We start from the raw sequence: 21,629 nt of genomic DNA, 5'->3' as shown, positions 1-21,629 counted from the left end.
AACTCCTGGGTCTTTTTGTTTTTTTTTTTCTATTGAAATATCCTTCTGAACAACATGTCCAGGTACAGGTAGGTCTATAAGCAGGTGAGAGGGGACTTAAAAGAAACATAATGTACCCACAGCCTGTGCCACTGGTGCCTTTACCACTGATGCCTGAGGGTGGAAGTCTGGCTTTTTCAGGAGTTCAGAATTAAGTAAAAATGGCATCCAGGCTGTCTGCACACCTTTGTTTGTTTTTTTGGTTGGATTTGCATTTCTGTGAAGTGTTTAAATCACAGACTTCATCTCTGGAGAACTCCATTCTCATCCAATGCATAGGCAGATACAAATGGATCTTCAAATATTATATACAGCTTAAATAGCATTTGGAATGATGATCACCTGTAGGAAGCCTTTCCTGATAGGTTTTTAAGACTAGAGAGCTCAGTGGTGCATTTCTGAGCTTATGATGAGCTGAAGAGTACAAAGAGCTTATTTTATTGATTTGGCTTTTCTGCATTTTACTTAAGGGAGACATTTTCCTTCATTTGCAATACATCCTACAAAAGCAATGTAAAAAAAGAGGACACTTGCATGGCTGATCAGTGAATAGAACCAGGTGAGAAAAGCTGATTTTGGAAACAAACTGAAGGAGGAGCCAACAGGTGAAAGGACCTATTCTTACAGAAAGCTTTCCTTGGAGAAACACTGATTTGTCAGATGTGCAAGTGCTTTTGAAGGGGGGCAGGTAGAAAACTGCTAGAAACTTTGGGTGAAAGCAAACAATTTTTTCTTCCTGGAGAAAGCTCAGCTGTTGTGGAAAATCTAGAGAATATTTTTTTCTGCTATATTTTATTCTGCCTGAAAGAGCTGATATGAATTTTATTTAATCTCTGAGGAGATAGCTCAGACTCGAGATTCCCATAAAGGTTATCTGGAATAGGAAAACAATCAAGTACAAACACTCCTCCTGGTATCTCCCAAGTACTTTGACACAAACTGTGCTTTAAACAAGAAAAGTAGGAGGAACATAATGTTGTTGTAGCGTCAGTAGAAACCTTAGCCATACACAGTCGAGAAGAAAAGTTGAGGGGATCTTGGATGGATGTTTTTTTGCCTGCTGAGTGCTTGGTTAATTCCTAGTTAAGAGCAGTTGCAGGAGTAGTTTGTTTCTATAATTGTGCCAAGAAACACCCAGAGCAAAGGACAGGTATTGCTGCTTTCGAGAGCGTCTGCAATCCGCGGCCAGGAGCGGAGCCCGGCAGAAGTTGCATAACCAGCTCCATGTGCCACAACAAACCCTTCCCCAAAGGTTCTCAGCCTGCAATTCCAGCTCCGGCTCCAGCAGCGCGCTCAGGATTTCCTCCGCCACATCTGCGGGGACACCTGGGATGCGTGTCTGGTGTCTGCAGCCGGGCTCTGTGCTCGCTTCGAAGATTTGGAAACTCCCGAAATTTTGAAAAATTCGTGCCGTTTTATTCTGTCTTTCTAAAACCAACCCCTCCCCTCCCCCATACAAATAATAATGATAATAAAATAATAAACCCCAAATAAACCAGCAGATAAGCGAAGCAGACGCCGCCGGAGCAGCCGCGGGGCCGTGGCGGAGGGCAGAGGCCGGCTGCCGGGGCAGCCCCGGCCCGTCCCGCCCGGCCCGTGCCCTTTCGGCCCGCTCGCCTCAGGAGGGGTCCGGGCTGGGCCCGGCCCTCCCGCCGCCCGCCGGGCCAGGCCGGGCCGTACCACGAGCGCTCGGCCGGGCAGGGGGAGGCGGGCGCGGGGCGGGCGCGGGGCTCACTCTGCCACCGGTCCTGCCGCCCCGGGCACCGCGGCGACACCGAGCGGAGCCGCGGCCCGAGCGAACGGCGGCACCGGGCCTCGCCGGCTGCGGGCCGGAGCGGGGCCGTCCCCCGGGGCCGGGCGGGCCCCCCTCCCTGGCGGCGGCCGGGGGAGGGCCGGGCGCCCGGATGTCGATCAAAATGAGCGAGCCCCAGCCCTGCGCCGGCCGCCCGGGCGGGGGGAGCCGCGGCGCGGCGGCACCGGGCACCGGCGGGGAGGCGGCCGGCGCATGGGACGGCGGGCTTGGGCAGCGGGATAGAGCCTGGACAGCTGCGGACGGAGCTCATGGATAGAGGACGTCTGGCAGGATAACCCCGCGATGGCTGCCCAGTCGAGGTACGGCACTAAATAACTTTGGTGGCTCCCGGTGCATCTGGCTTGGAGCTGGGTTTGTGATGCCCTGGCTCCTGCCCAGGCTCAGCTGGCTGTGGGGCTTCACCCCGAGCCCCGGGTGGGTTTTGTCCTTGCGTTTTGTTCACCGCCGTGCCCGCTCCCTCCTCCCGGCGTAAACTTTCTTCCAGCAGGAAAAGCAAAGTCTTAATTGCTCCCGTCAAATCTCTCCCGGTCCAACAAGTTAAAAGCTCCTTGAAACCGATTTCCTTCTCCCCGGTGGACTTGTCTGTTTAAAAGCTCTTTGAAATTGATTCTGTTCTCGCGTGTATTTGTTTCTGCTCGCCCCTAACCAGCCCGGCGTGAGCGGGTCTCTGTCACTGCCTCCAGCACTGGCTCAGAAGGTGGGGAATGGCGAGTGGGCAGGGGGAAGCAGGTTGTCTCTGCTGGATAGCTGCGAGCGTAGAAAATGCTGGGTTACATTTTCTAGGTATGGTTACAGCAGAGAAGGGTACGGGAATGAGTTACTTAGTTGCTGTCAGGGAGCAAAATTCAAGCGAAAACGCCGATCTTGGGTAAATACTTTTCAGCTGGGGTTTTAAAGAAGCAGCCTGCTCTTGGGGGAGTTGGGGAGTGTCCTGCCTGAAGTTAATTTCACACTCAGCATGGGGGAGGCAGCTTTTCTTAAGCAGTAGTACTTGATAGAGCAGTGCTATTTAAGGTACCTGTTAAATGCCTTTTAGCGTTTACGATGCCTTAATGGGGATTTAAGAAATGCCAAAGAGAGAAATTCGTTTTTGCTCTTTAGTCCCACACCAAACAGGCACCCTGCTCCGCTTTCCTGCAGGCAGGAAAAAAAAATTAAAATGGTGGTGTATCCTACACATAAGTTTGGCACTCACGGTGCATTTTCACAGTGGTGCCTTTCTGCAGGTCTGAAGCCAAGAGCTGGCTTTAAATTACAAACTGGAGAAGGACAGAGCCCTGCGGTTTGGGGAAGAAGCAGGGGAAGATTGATTGCTTGGTTAACAGCTGAGCTCTTCTCCAGCTTCCATGGCCTACTCTCCCAATACTGGGACTATTTTGCATAAAGAGTACTTAACAAAAAGGTAAAGATTGAGTTTCTAGCGTCTTTTTTTTTTTCCTTTGTATCATCCCTTTGCATGATTTACTGGCCTGCATTATCAGCGTTGCTGTAATAGGACCGCATGCTGGGTGCAGCATAAATCCTGGGGATGCTGGCTGCCCTGGAGCTTGGCTTGGCTCCAAGGCCAGGGACGTGCCTGATGTCTCAGAGGTCGCACAGCCATTCTGCTGGGTGGCAGGAGGCCACGGGGGAGCCGGGTCCCAGCAGTACCCCCAGCTTCAACCAGCTGGCCAGGAAAGGGCAGAGTGGTGCTGGCGCCAGGGAGCCACATCCCTGACCCCTAAGGTGAATGGTGCAGAGAATTAAGTGTTACAGGCTGAGTGGCTCAGGCTGAAGGCAGGAAATTGGTCCAGGGGCTGGGACTGTGGGGCTGGATTCTGCAGGGCAGGTGGAAGGACTGTGCCCCACACCTGCCATTTGAGACAGACATGGGGACGAGACATGCACCTGCCATTCTGTGCCCTCCTTCCTTCTCCATCCTGTGTGCGGGCTTTTGCTTCTGTCACAATGCTGTGAGGTGCTCAAGCTGTAAAACTGTGTCAGAGCATTTCAGCACAGTGAGTACAGAGGTTACTCTGTATGCCTGAAGATCAGTGTTAAGATCTCTGATTATTGTTTGTTTTAAGGCATTTAAAGAGAGCAGGAGTGCATATGAGCAGCAGAAATGAGTCTGTAGGACAGAGATTGCATTTGCCAGAAGGCTTGTGATGTTTCTGTTTCCGTGGCATAGATCTGCAGGGGTATCCATCCCATTGAAAAAAAATTTGCTTTGTGGGTATGTAGAAGCTTTTATTCAATAGTAAAGGATGAGTTAATACTCACAATAAATAATTAGAACTCTGCTGCATGGGACTGAGAAGCCACATGTCTCCAGAATTCATTTTGCCAAAACATGTCATAGGGTTTACTCTGCAAGGCATCTGACAAAAGAAATGGGTGAGCTTTCTGTGTTTATTTGTGCTTTGCAAAAAATACAGGCAATTTTTGCAAGCTCAGTAAATTACTGATGAGGTGGTGTGATACTGAGCTCAGTAGTGGTTTGTGTATCACTCTGTGCGAGGCCTTCAGGCTCTCCTCCATCTGCTCACGTTTTCTATTTCTCACATGCTGTTTGCTTTAGCTAGCGAAAGTGATGTGACACAGGGGAGGATGCTTGTTTGGAAACAAGAAAATCCAGCATCCTTTCCTCAGCTTCAGTGCTGTGATCCTCAGCAGCTCACCTGGCATTTGGGCTTCACAGTTTTGAAGGGTGGAAGGGTAGGGAAAACAAGGTGATGAAACCTACCTGTTGCCGCTCCTTAGCATTTTAAAAGCTGCAGTGGTGATAACTGAGGAACTGATGTGCTAATGGATGCCGCAGAATTTTTTAAAATCATGATCTTAAGAAATGCTTGCACGGTGAGTTGGGCATGGTTTGGTTTCAGCTGTTTGAGAATGATCAGCTTCTCCCATTAGCTGCTGCAAGTAGCTTACATCTGGAGCTATTAGCTGGAGAAACCATCCTCCAGTTAGCTTTTTTTTGTGTATAATGTGGGGTTGTGGGGGTTTTTTAAGTTGCTCGCTGAGCCGTAGGTTTGCAGCTGTAGCTTTCTGTGTGCTCCCTTCTGGAGGGCACAGATGATCTGATGCCTGTGGTGTCCCCAGGCAACAGGGCTTGTGTCAGGTTTTTGTGGTGTATTCAGAGACTTGTGAGCAGAAGCAGAGCTGATCTGAATAAGGACAAATTTAGTTGCTTGTCGACTGTGGTATGATGTTCATCATGTGCCGTTCAGCTGCTCTGGGAATATGGCAGGACCCTTGGGAGGAGTGTGGGACAGACTGACAGAGCCCATCATTTCTGCTTCTTTCTTCATTAAAATACCTGCTCTGCTGCAGCAATTGCAAGCTGAGGATCTTTAGATGAATATTTGCCTTTGTTTTTTAAGATGCAGGCTGCTTTTCTCAGGCTGCTTGAGGTCATTTAAAATTGTCTGTAGATGCTGTCAGTTACATTTATTTGCAGTTGGAGGATAAACAAAATACTTTGTTGTTTTGGATGCTAAGCATTTTGGATTGTCTTATCTATAACTTGCTTTTTAGTGTAGTCATGGTCAGCATCATTTCTGGTGTGCAGAACCAATGCAATTTTCAAATCTTTGGACATAGGTGAATACAGTACACAGTCAGAGCAACATGAAACCTGAGTGTTGTGCTGTCATCCCTGCTGGGCTCATACTGCTCTTTCTCCTGAGCCAGCCCTGCAGGGAAGGGTAATGATGGACAGCAGCCTGGGAATCCCTCTGTTTCCACCCCCTAAAGCCAAGTTGTACCAGCTAAACACACAAGAGTCTTGAGAGGAGACTGTACTGCCTGTTCTGGTAGAAAAAAGGTGGTGCTTTGCAGAAATAAAATGTGGGTTTATCTATATTTAAAAGACAGTAAATTCTGAGGAGAGTAAAGCTGAGGCTTTTCCCTGAGGAGAAGCTACTTTGAATGATGCAGCTTTAGTTCATTCCGTGTCATTTCACAGCTTTCCAGGCCAGATATAAGGACACTTTTCATAACTTGTTTGTTTCATGGATCCTGTTTATACAGGCAAATGCCAGTATTGCCTGATGATGCTGAGTTCCAGTCAGCTGATGGAGGTCAAGAAAGGCTGAAACAATATCTTGTTGGAGTTTACTTGTCTATTGAAAGCTAAAATATCCCATGAAACCCTGTTGGTTTTGCTTGCTACCACCCTTGCCTAGAAATACAGACCTGTTTTCTCCAGAACCAGATGTCTGTATGGTCTATGGCATGTTTTGTGGGCTGCTGGGGATTTTCAGTTTGCAATTCCTTATTGCCTGGACTTTCTGAGTGTGGAGTTGCTCTGAGGCAGACCTGCAGCTGAAACACTCCCACACAGAAGACACAGATGCTCACAGGGAAGTGAATTTTTCAGGTTGGTTTGGTTTTATTAGCAGTGGATATTCCAATTTGCAATAGGCCATTGAAAACTCTGAAGTGCGTTTGTCATGGCATACTTGAGCTGGTATACAAGGGAATGTTTCCTTAGGTCGTGTAATTTTCCTGTGTCTGAATCTGTGTTACAAAGAGAAGCCGCTTCTCACAGCTTTTTATGAGAAAATCATTTGCTAGTACAACTGCAAGATACAGCGTGAAGAGCAGAAAACAAGCTTTTAATGAGGTGCATAAATTCTCCTCAGCACTTTTCTTCTGAGAGGAGCAACAGTGAATGATACATGAAGCTTTTAAATGCCTTTAAAATAGAATAGAAAAGGTGTCTCCTTGAAGTTAGGTGGGAATGCCACAATGGCATTGTTTTCCGTGAGGTGGAGGGCAGTGAAGTGAGGAAGAGTGCAAGGTGTCATCCTAGGGCCTGGCTTTGGTGCTCAGTGGTTGGGGGTGCAGAGTTTGCTTAACTGCCATGACAAAAGAGTTACTGCACGAGCCTCAAAAAAATAGAGAAAGTATTTTTCTGTTCAGTCTTGAACACAGCCTGAAGGTTTTTTCCCCCTGTGGTATGTTATAGTGGAAAATGTACTGGCTATTTTATGTTTTGCAGTTTTGGCTGCTGCAGTTCATCTGTGTCCATGATAAAAAAGGGAAGAGTGTGGGACTGGCTGGGGCAATTATCACTCCCAAATGAGGTGTTACCATAGTAGATTAAGATAGAGCTGCCTCTCCAGCAGAATGCTTTTGTGGGGAACAGACAAGAGGTGCTGCGTGTGCTAGGAGAAGATTTTCCACAGTGGCCTATCCATAGGCAATTCAGGGAAGTGAAGTTGAATTCTCTATCAGTAGAGAATCAAGCAGCTGTGGAAAGTGGTGAGAGGTAGAACTCTTGTAGCCCATCTTCCCTCTCAGCTGTGGTGGCTGCTGTGTGCAGAGCCAGCCCCTAGCTCAGCTCTTTTGCTGCTGAGCTGCAGAAGTTGTTTATCACCCTATTGAACTGCATGGCTTTCTAAAAAGTGCATTTCTTTTGCTGCCTTATTCTTGTATTGGAAGGAGGAGGTGGCAAACGGGGAGAAAAAGCAGGTGTGTGGGCACAAAATTGCATTTGAGAAGTTGCTCTGCTCCTGTTAATGCTTCAGAATTGTCAAGCTGAGGTATCTAGGCACACTTGATTAGGCAACCTTCGTCACAAATTCTTCAGGAAGGTGTTTGACTTCTGGATTAGTTTAGGCTTAGATATTGTTTGTAGAATTGTCATTTTCAATTGTTATGAATGTTTATTGTACTAGCAACCTAAAGTTTTCCTTTACTGTTGTTTTTGCAATGTTACCATCAGGTTAAGAGAAAATAGTGTTCCTGCTGTAATTTTTAGAGAAAGTTCAACAAGCAAATTGTTAATGGTTAACCTCAGAGACAACAGCAAAACTCATTTTCAGAACTGCAAGAACTGTGGGTTTCATTTCTGTACTTGCAAATAAAAAAAAAAGGCAACAAAAACCAACCTCAAAAACTCATCAAAAAATAACAAACCACAAAAACCTATATCACCAGTTCAACCAAAACCTGAGTAATAAGTATTTTTAAAAGAAACAAAAGAGGAAACTCTTGAGCGTATGGTAGTATTTTTATTCTGTATATCTTTGCTTCTTAGAATAGTGTATAAGCTGTAAGCAGCAAGGGATGTATTCAGCAGTGATGATCAGCTCCTTCATGGCAGGGTGTTTAGCAGGTGGTGTGTGCATGTGAGGTGTGTGAGAAGCTCCAGTGCACGTGCCTCCTCCCTGAGCTGAGCTGTGGGCACTGCATTTTGAAATACAGCTGTCTGCTTGCATCTGAAATGGAAAGGAATTATTAAAATGTGGAGCAGTAAAGGGATATTTACATCTCTGGAGAATTGGAGACGTGATAAGAAATTGCTTTTGGGTTTTTTGTTCTTCTGCACTTTGTAAGGTTTCGCTTAAAAAGATATTACTGGCATAATTAATCTTTTCAAGCAGAGCTCAGAAACTCTCCCTTGTAACTGGTATGCAGCTATTTCTCAATACTCCTCTCCCCCCGTAGGCTATTTTGGAAAAATCATCCTAATCTGAAGGCAGGGAATATTCTGGCAGTTTAGAAGTGCTTTGGTGACATTATTCTCTTTTTCCTGTCCCCAAAGCCCTCGGCAGAACAAGCTGTTCTAGGAAAAGTTGTTTTCCTGATGTCAGTAAACCTGTGGCGCTGCTGAGAACAGGCTGTCAGTCTAGAGATCTTTTTCTTCTTAGCTTTACTAAAATAACATGTGCTAACAGAAAAAGAGCCTGGTCTGGCCCTCTGTGCTGCAGAGCAGGGAGCTTTGCTCGGATTTTTAGAAGACTCCCTTAGAATTGTCACTACCTGGAAGCTGCCATGTGTGTCTGTCTGTCTATCACTGCAGACCTTCTTTACTGTGAAAAGTGCTGGCACAGCTGGAAGGCAGCAGTGCACTGCAGAGGTGAGATAACTGTGCCGGCCCAAGTGTGAGCTCCATGATACTGGTGAAGGAGCTGCTTTTTCTGGCTTATGGCTTCTGGGAGGATGTCTGTGGCATGGTGGATGCAAGCTGTGCTGGCCAAAGAGCTCTTCTGGACCACTGTGTCTCTGTTCTTTGCTGAGACCCTGCAGCTCCCTTGCAGCTCCTTGCAGCAGTTAACTTTTAATTGGTCATTGGTTTGATTTTTGGGTTTCTGATTTAATGCATGACATTCTGTAGCTTTCATTCTGGAAGCAAGATGAACAAGTGCCTTAATATTTAAAGGGAATGTGATCACTTTGCTGAGGTTTTGGAACACTGTAGGTGATCTTTATCTGTTTGCAAACCCCTATCCATTTTACATGGACTGGCTTCAGCAAACTATTAATAGGCTCTCTTTGCTTAGCTGGGTTTGTGGCCCTCTGTAGAGGCAATGCCTGGTTCTGTGTAATACACTACAGGGGTAAGAAAAGTAGTCCTAGAGCATAAGAACATTCTCTGCAATCACCTGTACTGGGGAGAGAGAAAAATAGGTAAAATCATGTGCTGTTCTTTGAGAAGGTCTAATCTGCTTTTAGAAACACTGTAATAATGAGATCTATTATTCAGGGACCTGGGATGCTTCTGCCATTGCAGAAGTTGACTTGTACAATGAGGAATTGAGAACAATAGATCTAAATTGACTGGGAAAATTCAGTAACTCAGTGTTTTACATATGAAAAAAGGCTTGGTCATTTAGTGAATTAAGTGGCACAAAGCTTTCCCTTGCAGCTCTCTATTTATTTGTAATCAAAATGAAGATGGGAGAAGAAAGCCAAGGATGGGAGAAGAAAAAACATTAGCAGCTTCAGTCTAGAATTTCCCTCTGAAGATGCCTTAAACTATTTGCTGTTGTTCCCTATTCCTTCCAAACCAGTTCCAAGCTCTTAGTGGCTAGGTGGGATGACTTCAGCTTTGATTTTGGTTCCAAGTGAGCCAGTCCCAAAGTGGAGTTTCTGTACCTAGCTGAACATGTCACTGATGAGTATGGCTGTTGTTTGGTGCCATGGTGCACTGACAGTGCAGCTCTGCACAAGTGGGACCACAGTGGAGTAAAACAGATGGATGAAATTGCCAGTCTGCAGAAATTGATAACATTAAAACTTGGCTCCCAAGCTGGTTCTTCCATTACTTAAACATGTGAATCGGTCTGGTTCTTAATGATTTGGAAAGGGTGTTTTCTTTCCAAGTCAGTTAAGTAAACTGGATGAACTGACTGACAGTAAATAGGTTTCTTTCATTACACATCCCTTTTTCCTGCATGTTTGGAGGGACAGGCAGAATTTATGTGCAGGGAACCTATTGCTGTTTCTTCCTCTTGCAATATAGACAGCTGATGTAGTGTGGCACTGTGTTTCACAGCCAGAACCTCCTTCTGTACTTCTTGAATAAATGAAAGCAGTTTGTAATTATTGCACAATCTGGTAATTGCAACCAAAACCTTCTTGGGATCTGGTTTGGCAACTGTAGTGGTGTGTGTTGATGATGTTTTACTATTTGAACAACTAGTGAGAGAATTGTGAAAACTGAGGAGCTGTGTGTATTAAACAAACCCTACCAAAACACCCCAAATCAATGAAGATATTGACCATACACACACACACACACACAACCCCTCATCCTGTAATGCTTATAAACCCAGATGCAGCCTGGGTTAATTTTTAAATCTAATAAACATTTAGTTGACATTCTGTCCTTTAGGCTGAACATTGGCCAAACACAGTGGTTTCAGTTCTTAGCTAGAACTGACTTTGCTGTCTGTGCTGTACTTGGTTATAAAGAGACATGTATGGAGCTCACAGTGTCTTAGCCAGGGGTCCTGTGTTCAGTACTGTTTCCACTCAGCTCCCTTAACAGTGCTTATTCCTGTAACTTTCTGATTTGGCCATCATTTGTGCCAGTCAAAACAGTAGAAATAGGAGAAAAGGTTCTATTTTCAACTATAGCAGGAGAAAACATCAAAATCCTGTTTGAAAATATCCCCCCCGTCCCCATGGAAAAGTCTGATAGAAATGCCATATAACAGAAGGTATTGTGGAGAAAACTCTCTTCTGTGTCCCATCCCCATCTTCTGGGCTATTTCTTCTTCACTTCCCTGTTCCTTTGTTCATCGATTAAATATCAAGTTAATGGTTTCCTTTTGTAAAAATTGCTTCCTTGAAAGTGGGCCATCTCCTCCCTGGCAGCCTAATGATGGAAAAGTACAGATGATATTGATATAAGCTGTGTTTACTTTAATGTAACAACTTGAAAGGCTGTTTGTGTACAGTAATCTGCCAAGTGAATAATGGCTTGGTTTTACTTGTTCAATATTTCTTTCTTTCCCCTAGAGAGGGGGAGGTCTGAACAACCAGTAGCAGTTGCTGAGGTTAATAAGATACATTTAAAAGGTCTTTAATTAAGCCATGCAGTTTTCTTAGAAGGCCCTTGAACTATTCTTTCACCCCTTCCTCTTCTGTTTCACGTGGGCGAGTGCAAATGAGATGGGAGTGCAAGGGAGGTGCAGGCACTGCCTAGATACAGATCTAGCATCCTGCTTACACACAGCTGAGTCTCAATGGAAGGTAGAAACCAGAGGAGGATTGAAATGGTTTGTGTGAGTTCAGCTGGCCAAGGGTGTGCTGAAAGCTGAGGCAGTGGTGAGAATTGATGTGCCAGGGCTCAGCAGGGTGAACACGCAAGGTGTTGTTACAGCTGCTGCTCCAAATTTTATTGGTTCCTCTGGGTTGCTCTATGCTGTTCTCATCTGGGGCCAAATTGTAGCCTTCAGCTTGTGCACTGGGTTCCAGCTGGTCTACTCCTTCCATATCTTTTGAGAGACTTAAACTGTGTATTATAAGGCAATGTTGTACTTTAGTGAAAAAAGGAATTTATGCTAGTATCTAATTTTCTGGTTTCCTTTGGCTTTTAAGTTTTCAAGTCCACTTCAAAAGGGTGTTCCTGGTAAAGAGCTCTGCTTGAGCTTGTGCTCAAAAAGAATTCTTGACCTGGAGCTTTTACACTGAGAATGGGTTTTGCATGTGTAAAAGCAAGTGCTCAAAATGGATTCCTGATTCACAGCTTGAAACTGAGAAGTGACAGAAAAAGTGATGTAGAAAAGGGAGGGATATTAACCTTACAATTTCCTGTCTTCTTTCCCTGTTGTATGCATTACTACAAGCTCCACATTTCTAAGCAGGGCTGTTAAGTGAAAAAATGGGGAGTTAAGGCACCATTTGCTAGTTGGGAAGAATTCTAAGAGCTGTTCTGAGGATTAATGGAAGTTTCAAGAAGAATAGAAAATTGCATAAATAGTGAGACTTTCCTTACTCCTTTTTTTCAAGTGGCTTCCAGAAACACTTATGGCAAGTTTTGCTTTGCAGAATTTGACTCTTTTTCAGCCTGTGTTTTAGTCACTGTTTAACCAAGAAATTGGGCAAGATGGAAAAGTTACTGAATGTGTTAAAAAGTGTGTGTGGAGAATGTTATCCCGTGGTTCCAAATTACTGTGATCAACTTGCATTTTCTCGAAAATACCTAGCTTTTCTACAGCTTGCTTGGCTGGATGTTACCTGGGTTATGTGAGGTGTCAGCTGCTGTTGGGGGTGTTGCTCATTCTGTTTGTGGATGTTTCATGAATGAATTTCAGGGCCAGCGAGAGAGTACAGAGAGATGAAGCAATCCTGAGTCAGCGCATCCCTGTGACGCTGCGGGAAGCTGGCTGCTGGCACACGGGTTATGGAGGGGCTTTCTGTGCTTGGCACTGAGTGTAGCTCTGGGCAGACACTCGGGGGTGAGGAAAAGTCCAGCAGCCTGCACGTAAGAATGGAAAACCTTCTGCAGGAGCTCGGTGCAGTGGTTCCTGTGGAGCATCTGCTCTGTCCCTCGGTGAGCTGAGCACAGACCTCCTGCCTCATCCTGAGGGCAGGGAGTGGCTGTTGTTGGGATCAAGTGTGGGAGGGCAGGAATGAGGAACCCCGGGGAGAGGCAGCTGATTCATTCTCCTTGCAAGTCTGTTGCCACCATGGTGTTGAGGGCAGGAACTCGTTGGCTGCTGCCATGAAAATACTGGTACGGACTTGGAAGGGCGTTATCAGAGAAGGTGGTTTATTCCCTGGAAGTGCCCTGAGTCACTGAGTGAACAGAATGCTGGATGTGCCTGGTGAAACTCCTCACGTGTATTTCTGAGGCATTTTGGTGGGATTTTCCAGCACTGATCACAAGCTCGGTGTGAAATCACCACAGTCATTGCCTGGGCAGATGTGACTTCCTTTGGCTCTCAGGTTTTGCTCCTTGAAGAGGCGGTCAGTTTTTATGGAAATAGAACTTCCTTGACAATTTTGCTCTGTTCTTAGAGGTACAAGAAATGGTGCTGTGTTTACAGAGGAATGCACCCACTCACAGGTGTCTGGCCAGGGACTCTTCCCCAGTTCCACCCAATCTCTTGGCAGCAGTCACTCCCCCAACTCCTGATGCCACACTGGCCCATCTGCAGTCATGCTGCCTGTCCTGTCCCTGATTTGGGGATCCTGCCTAAGAGGAGGGTCTCTGTGGATCCATGAGCCCTTCCTGCCCATCCTGGGCTGCTTCACCGGGCTCTGCCTGACAGGCATCAGCTCATGAGGCTCCTGCTGTTGCATGAAGTTGTTTGCTCAATTGTTTAACAAAGTGCTTTTAATGGAAACATAAAACCGGATAGAAATACAAAGCCTAATGGAATAATCTCTTAATTGCAGTGCTGTAAATGACTTTTCAGCACATGATTACTGTACTTCCAGGGGGAACAGCAAGGAGGAAAGAAATTGAATATTGAATGAAAGACACTAAACACTTCAGCTGCTAAGAATGATGATTTATTGCCAATCTGAGCATCGGGCTAAGCAGGGCAAATAAACTGACAATAGTAAGTGCTTTTGGAGGTAGGAATTGCCTCATTCAGGGTATTCACTGTGTTCGACATGTAAATTCTACCAGGATAAAAGCACAAAGAGTGATTAATTAATAATGACGAGATACTCATGCATGCAGTGTCCTTAGGCAACCCAGAAAATGTATTAATCAGCACATTGCCCAATTATTGGCAGATAACTCCTGATATGTAGTAGTTTGCTACTTCAGCTAGAAAATACATTGTCCCTCTGCCTCCCTGTAAAAATCATGGGGTTGCTGTGTTACCTGGTTCACAAAAAATACCTCATGTTTTTAGGCAGCCAAGGAGATGTGGTACATTGACCACGATCATGTCAATGGTAATGCCTTTCAAGATACAGTAGTCCTTAGAGAAACTCTGTCCGTCCTTCAGATGTCTCACCTAGGTTAGGAGCAGCAGGTGAAACAGCTGTTAGCTGGGTATTGAGCTGACTGTGGATGTGGTGTACAGCTGTGTGCTTTCCAGAACAGGGCATGGTTAGCAGGGAGCAGTTCTCCAGGAGCACTCAGGTGCTGCTCAGGGAGGCGAGGTAAGTGCTTTGGAATTGGCCTTGCTGGTTCCCAGCAGCACTCCCCTTTCCCAGGGTGTAGTTCCTTGTACATGCAGTTCCTGGATTCCCGGTGCTGCCTTAGGCAAGGATGCCCGAGCTCACCTGCCTGCAGAAGCCCCTGTGCTGCTCTGGCCTTTCCTGGCACGGCTGGGACATGCCCGGTGCCCGCTGGGCTCTGCCAGGCGCACACAGAGGCAGACCCAGCCCCGGGCTTGCAGCAGGCAGCTCAGGGATTTGCAGTGTTTGCAGTGGCCTCGGCAGTGCCAGAGCCGTGCTGCTGTCCCGTGGGAACGGGAGCTGGCTGTTGGTTTGGTGCGAGCCAGAGGGTGATGTTCCCACTGCCTGCATGCAAGTGTGGCTAATGGTGCTGGAGCTGAGCGCTTGCCTGCTTCCAGCACCAGGGTAAAACAGGTGCTTTTTAAACAGAGGCGCACGTGGTGAAAATGTGGCTTGTGTTTGTTTGTTTTGTTTTCTTTTTATTATTGTTGTTTTGGTTTGTTTTTTGTTTTTTCATTGGAAAAAACAAATATGTTGAGTAATTGTGTACAGAATTGCAGTGGGAGAGTATTTGTATCCAGTTTATTATTATTCTTTAAAGGGATAGCTTTTTGTAGTTTCTAAAAGTAACAGCTTATGTAAACATTCTTAAAAAGCAGGAAAAAGGAGAGATAAGATACTTCAGAGTGTATTTTGGAGGGGTATATGCTTTGCAGTGTGCATTAGGCATGCATCAGTACCTGCCTAATGCACCCTGTCATGGATTATTGCTCCTGCTTAGATTGAACACTTGCCAAGTTCTTTCAGAATGACAATGAGCTGCTTTGTTCAGGCTGATGATTCGATTGCAGTTTGAAACTCCAGCACAGAGAGGTAGTCAGCTACAGAGCATGTGCACCTCTTAATAAAATGGAAAAACAGATACAAACCAAGGAAAGTTAGCAGGCCCTTCTGTGTATAGATGAAAAAAATAGAAAATACTTCTGGAATAATTAGAATCTGGCAGAGAATGCAGGAAAGGTTTTTAAATAGGCTTTTCAGCATATAAACAGATCTTTTCAACAAACATTGCTAATCTCGTTATGCTTCTACGTAGTCCTTGCTATGCAGATAAGACTTGTCCAACCTGTTACTTGGTACATGCTGTTATGTAAGGGAAAAACTCAAAAGGATAGGAAACCTTTATTTCATGCATGATGTGTTTGCTGCTAATTTCTATGAAAGTATGAAAGAATTCATCTCTTTCATATTTTTAAACTTTTCTTAATCTCAATTTAGTTACAGTACTATTGTGTTCTTAGCATGTTAGATTTGATTTACTCACTTGTTTGGGAAGGATTTACAGTAAGAATGTTTCACAAGAAGTTGTTCTTGTGTTTAATAGGTTGCAGGGGATTAAAGATTCAGGAGGCAGAGTTGCACATATCCATATTTCTGAGATAGTTTCAAATGCTCGTATTTGCAGGTTTTGCTTTTGATATGCCTCACAGCAAATTAAACCACTGATAGCATTTGATGTGGAGTTAATTCTTTGAACAGCTTCAGAATTTGCAGTGGGGAAAGGAGCAAGTTCTCAGGCTGATGTTACATTTTACACGCTGGGCTTGAGCTGCATTGAGCTGACAGCTCCAGGAGCCTGTGCTGGCTCTCAGCTGGGATGGCCACAGAGGGAAGAAAGGAGGACCCTTTGGACTGTGCAGGAAATCTGAGGTGAAAGGCTCTTGGGCTCTGCAGAGCTCTCACTGCCAGCCCTTTCCAGCTGTCTGACAGCATTTACAACAAGCTGGATGAAGTCAGCTCTTTAAGAAACGGGGGTTTGGGGATGGCTGAAGGGGAGCCAAGCACAGCTGAGCTGTGTGTGAAGCGAGAATGTGGCAGTACGTGTAGGCTGTGGCACCTGTGGGCCACATGGCAGAGTGACTGATGGAATAGGAGCTGCTTGTCAGAGTGGGGACAAGGTCAGCTGATAGCAGGCTCTGGGGAAAAACCAGTGATATATTCACTTGGCCAGATGTGCAGGGATGGTAGCTGTGTGGGGAGAAGCGTTGTGTGAGAAGGGATTTAAAATGCACACACATGAAGCAGCTGCTCACTAAACATTTCGGGTTTTTTCTACAAACTGTGTATCTTGTTGAAATTCTTTTTTTACAGTAGTGGAGAACAGTAATGTTGGGGGTTTTTTAGTGGCATTTTGGAAATTCTATAAAATCAATGAACAAAAGGCATGTCCACTTGAATAATTTTAATGTAGTCCTAAAATAGAAAATTTACTGCTTTTAACTTCCTGCACATGCAGTAAGCATTTCAGTATCCTCTTAAAGAACTAAGGCAATAAAATAGATGGTAAGATTTCAATCTTTGATTTAACTTGAAAAAGTATTTAACATAGAAAATTAACCATTCATTTTCTGAAATTTAACAGCTGCTATCACCTGGATTGTTATTTTTCTTTTTTTTACATTGCTGTAACTTGCTTTTTATCTTAAGGCCTTTTAGCTGAGATTTCTTTCAAAGCTTTATCATTTTTATGAGGATACTTGAGAAACTGTAACTGGGTTTGGGGGGACCATTGGGCTTTGCTTGACTATTTCTGTGCTACATGAGGAGTAAAATATTTGGATATCAGGTGGGAAGAAACTGTAGGTCTCAGCAAGCATGGCTTAATTTCCTTTAACCACTAAGGTGGAAATATGTGTGAACAAAAATGTTGCAATTGTGTGAAAAAATGAATTAAAATAGGTCTGAGAAATTAATATAAAAGGTAAAAATGCTTTTTGATGATCCCTTAATTATTTGGTTCCTTTTCAGATAGTACTAGTTTGCAACAGCCTTTTAACCTAATCTCTCATGATTTGCCAGTAAAGAACATTGTTTTAGAGCATACTTTAAAGAAATAGAAACCTGATTTCATTTTTGCATTCTGCTTTTTGTGCATTACTACTGCAAACACAGTTCTCTTGCTGCCTTTAAATCTATTGATTTTATTGAACAACAAGAACAGCAAAAAAGGAATTTCAAGGCAAAACCAAATTAACAGGTAGGATAGGTTTTATATAAGGTAGAATGTAGGTTGTACCCTATGCATTTTGCCAGGCAAGCCTCCAGCAGTTCATCCCAGGTGCTGGATTCCTGCCATTGAGATGAGGAATTCAGAGGCAGATGGGTACAGTGGGAGATTTCATGCACCGCTTCACTGAAGAAAGCCTTCAGACTGCTGGGCAGCAGCTGATAGCCACTTCTGACTATTCAAGTGTGCCTTGTCAGCGTTAGAGACAATGATATTTTGCTACTGGTGGGTGAGTTAATAAAATATCACCATCCTGCCTCTGTTTCCACTGGGGAACACCTTCTCCCCGTGCTGGGCAGTTGTGCACACATGTACATGCTCTGAAAGGATTGCTGCTCACCATGTGGTGGTTACCCTGCTCCTGTGCTCATGCTGCTGATTTAAAGAGCCCTGCCAGAAAGATTTGGCTTAGAGATAACAACTGAAGCCGGGCACTGAAGTGCAGAGTGCTGGAGGATCTGGCCAAGCTTAACAAAACTTGAGATTTGGCATTCTTCCACCGATTTTACTTCAATCACATAATTTTCCTGAGCTGGGGTTTGTAAGACAATGAGTTAAATTTGTTTACATGTCTCAGGCTGACTTAAACAATCAAGAGAAATGCATGATGTTTTTTATTGTAAGTGACATGTAGATAATCAAGAGGAAGAAGCACTGTGGGAGGGAGTAATGCTGCAGGGCAGCCCATTCCCAAGTAGTGGGAGGTGTTCCAGGTGCTGTTGATCCTGGTGGAGAGCAGAATGTGTCAAGCTGAGTCTCTGACGGGTCTACTCACCTTAATTTTTCTTGCTGCTTGCCTACTACCTGAACACTGACTTAACCCAAATCGCCCCGTGCTGCTCTGACACGGCCACGTGTGAGTTCAGGTCTACACGCTCAGTTCCCGGCGCTTGCCAAGTGCTTTACCTCCGTTTTGATGAAGGGAGAAGTGCGGCTCGCAGCAAGCTGCAGGTGCTGCAGAGGCAGGGAAGGTGCCTGGAACAGTTGTGCAACAGCGGCTGGGGCACAGGGCCGGTGACCCTGCTGTGCCAGCAGCCCTGCGCTCGCCCTCTGGCAAGTCGGGAATAATGCCAGGTTGCATTTTGTGCATGAGAGACTCCGTGACTGCAGCTGGCTTTTAAATTCCATAAAAATGGGAAAAGGTCACTTCTGAGAAAATGGTGGGTGAGTCAGAGTCCTTGCTCGGTTGGAGCAGGATCTGCTCAGCAGGCAATGCCGATTCTCCGTGGAAGCGGATTCTCAGACAAAGGCAGGATGTAGCAGGCTGTCAGAGGGATCTGGGTGTACCAGCTGAGCCTGGCCAGATTGGCCCTGGCTCCTCTGTGCGAGGAGGCACTTGGGGCTGTGTGAAAATGTTTGCTCAGCTGTGCGACAGAGCGCTGTAAATGTGTTAAAGGCAAACTGATGCTTCCCATTTTGATACAGAGAGTGAAGTTTAGAATAACTTATTTTTCACTGTCACCTCTGCAAAATAAACCCATTGGGGCAGCTGTTTTATCTGTATCCTGCCAAAGGTAACTTTCTGATCCTTGCTGATGAGGTGAGAAGGCTCCTCTTGCCTGCAAATGCTGCTCACAGGGAAGTTCAGTCTTGTCGCGGTTGGGTCCCCGCAATCAAGGCTGCCTGGTGTGCAGCCGTGAGAGGGCTCTTAAAATCCGGGGAACTCGGCCTGGACTCGGGTCCCGTCCGAGACTGCGCTTCTAGAGCTGCTCCCTCAGCCGCAGCCAAGGCGCCAGCAGCTTGGATTCTTTCTCGCATGCCCGATCCCTGGAATAGCCCCGGAGTTGCGGATCTTTACTCACCTACCCACAAAGACACGCATGCCTTCGGGGCTGAATGGCAGTCAGAGCACTCACGTGGCTGCAGGAAATCCTGGGATGTGTGCCTGAGCCTGCCGCGTACAGAACGCCTTGCACAGGCCAAGTGGTCAGGATTTTTCATTGCACATACCCGGTGATTTAAATTTTTCACATTTCCTGCTTTGCCTGCCACATCCAGAACAAACAAAGCCTTAAATTCATGAACTCCTTGTCTGCTTTCCTTGTAATTACACTTCACACAATCACACCTTCTTAAAAGTCCTTCTAATATATTTGCATTTAAATGGAGAATGACAGCTTTCGTGTTCCCCGTCTAACTTATAATTAACACCTTTTCTGACTGTTCTGTTAACGTCACCTGCATGGGGAGAGGCTGAAAGTCTGGGTTACTTTGGAGACTTCATTTCTGCAGCAGCACAAGTGCAGATGCTGCCTCTTGGTTTGTGCAGGTCTTCGGCTATGGCACCATAGCTCCATAATTGTCACATTTTTTCAGATTTCCTAAGTTGCTGTTGTACGTGGCAGTTTATGACTGAATAATAGATTTTAAGCATTTCAGGGTGTGAGGGAAAGTCCAAGTCATAAACTTTTCACTTGTTTGCCTTTCTTGAGTAGGCACAAAAAAGGTTGTGACTGTCAGATATTTGCATCTTTTGACAAATCTGCTTTTTCCTCTTTTGAGACTTCAGTGGTTCGTGGACCACGGGCTGAGAAATCTTGGAGTGTGTTTTTAAGTGCATAGCCATTTGCACTGGGGTTTAAGTTGAGGCTATGAAGGATCTGTCATGTTTGAAGAACATCTGAGAGTTCCCAGTTCCTGCAAAAGTCGCTGGGCGCTGCAGGGGCTCAGTTCTTAGGAAAAGATCAGGCTTACTCCTGGGAACTGCTTGATGATCAAAGGCCTATTGATGCTGAAAGGAAGCAAAAGCCTTTTAATGGCTGAGTAATGAATATAATTTTAAACTTGGCAACAGTGGGAGGAAACAAATAAGTAAGAATTTGAACCCAAAGATTACCATAGGAGAGGCTGAGTGAGAAGATGATTAATGTTACAAAAGTAGAACTTTTTTTTTTTTCTGGCAAAGGCCAACTTAGCTTCTACTTAAGTAAAGTGGCAGTTCCCTTCTGCCTGTTACAACATCCCAGCCTTCTCTACTTCAATTTTTTTTTTTTTGTGTAACCTAGGAGGCTATGTGTTTAAACCATAAAAAGAGGTGTATTCAGGATCATTTTTCTATATGCTTTGAAGGAAAGGTTGCAGCAGTGCTGCATTTTCTTGGAACACATTTTTTGTCCAAAAATATTTGACAGGAAGTTTCTTGCAGTCATTGTAGATAAACAGGTAGGCTGTGAGGCCTTGGTCTCTTGCTCAGTGGTTCTGATATCCCTCTCATATAGTCAGGAAACAGGGCTGGATAGATGTGATGAGTTGAAGGAGCTAGAGGAAGCAAAATCTTGAAAAGCTAATTCCAATTCATATCACTTCAGTGTGAGGATATGTGTTTTTGGGAAGCATATACCAAAGCTGATTGATGATGATGATGCAGAAAATGATTGACTAACTGTACCATCTGTTGTACTTCTACCCTGTGTTTTTCTCTTACCACTTGTGTATGTTCAAACTGTGTATTTTCTGAGAAATAGTGTTTGATGTGAAACAGAACTTAAAAGATTCGGCAAGTCACAACTTGTCGATGTCTCCATAAAGGAAAGGAAGCAAAGGTTAGGACAGGGAGTTTTGGATGCTGTTTGGTATTAGCTGTAGTGTTGTCCTTCCATCTGCTTGTGTTGCACTCACTGTCAGGCTGTGTAGGTGATACCAGCGTGGGAGCTGAGCACAGCTGTGATGCTCAGGAGCTTTCTGTGCCATGACTTTATCTGTGTTTCTTTTCAGGCTGATGAAAGAAACTGTGTATTTAATCTTTGCAGATGTATCTTGGCTCTATAAATTGTGGTAATTTTTCTGTGGAGATTTTAATAGAAACTGAGCTGGGGTGCTGCAGGAAGGCAGTTGTGATGCATCCTTGTGATCTGTTTAATTGTTTTCAGGGATGATGTGTCTTACCTTAAGCAAAAATATGTCTCTCAATCATGATTAGCATTTTCTCACATTAAAAAAGAGTCAATGTTAATAACAAAACAGTTTAAATAAATTTATATTTTCCTCCAGTTGTACTAAAATGAAATGTTGTGTCTCAGTGTTTCAGAGGAAGAGATTCTGCATGTTGAGAGGGAAGTGTTCTCTGTGTGTTTGCTTTTTAGCCTTTTTCCACGTTCCTTCCTTGCTCCTGGATAAGTCCTTTTGGGAGCCAGTACTATATCTTATTACAATTAAAGCAAATTTTTATTTTCATTTCATTTTCACTTGGAGAACACAGGGGACATAGGAGGCACAATTTCTTCCTGCACTAGTCTATTTTTTGAAAATGTTGTCATGTCCTGGATTGTCACATATCAGCATTTGAACCTATGTAGTAAGGGCTGGCATGTTGCTGAGAGCAGCTTCAGAGCACGTCGGCATTTTATG

At 44.9% G+C, this 21,629-nt stretch overlaps 1 protein-coding gene across 2 annotated transcripts in view; it reads left to right on the top strand.

Moving 5' to 3' along the window:
* The first annotated feature begins 1,656 nt into the window (after window positions 1–1,656).
* Window positions 1,657–21,629, top strand: part of LOC102070706 (AF4/FMR2 family member 1) — a 67,573-nt gene continuing 47,600 nt past the window's right edge. Inside the window, exon 1 of one of the 2 annotated variants that reach the window (XM_026792357.2) lies at window positions 1,657–2,151. In XM_026792357.2, coding sequence (XP_026648158.2) covers window positions 2,135–2,151 — 17 coding nt within the window. In that variant the 5' untranslated portion in view covers window positions 1,657–2,134. The remainder of the gene's footprint in view (window positions 2,152–21,629) is intronic. The other variant, XM_005485327.4, reaches the window with a different exon arrangement.

The sequence above is a fragment of the Zonotrichia albicollis genome, chromosome 5, assembly GCF_047830755.1.
Source record: "Zonotrichia albicollis isolate bZonAlb1 chromosome 5, bZonAlb1.hap1, whole genome shotgun sequence".
Lineage (NCBI taxonomy): Eukaryota > Metazoa > Chordata > Aves > Passeriformes > Passerellidae > Zonotrichia > Zonotrichia albicollis.
Note: the sequence above shows the minus strand (reverse complement) of the source record. Positions and strands in the feature narration are given on the sequence as shown.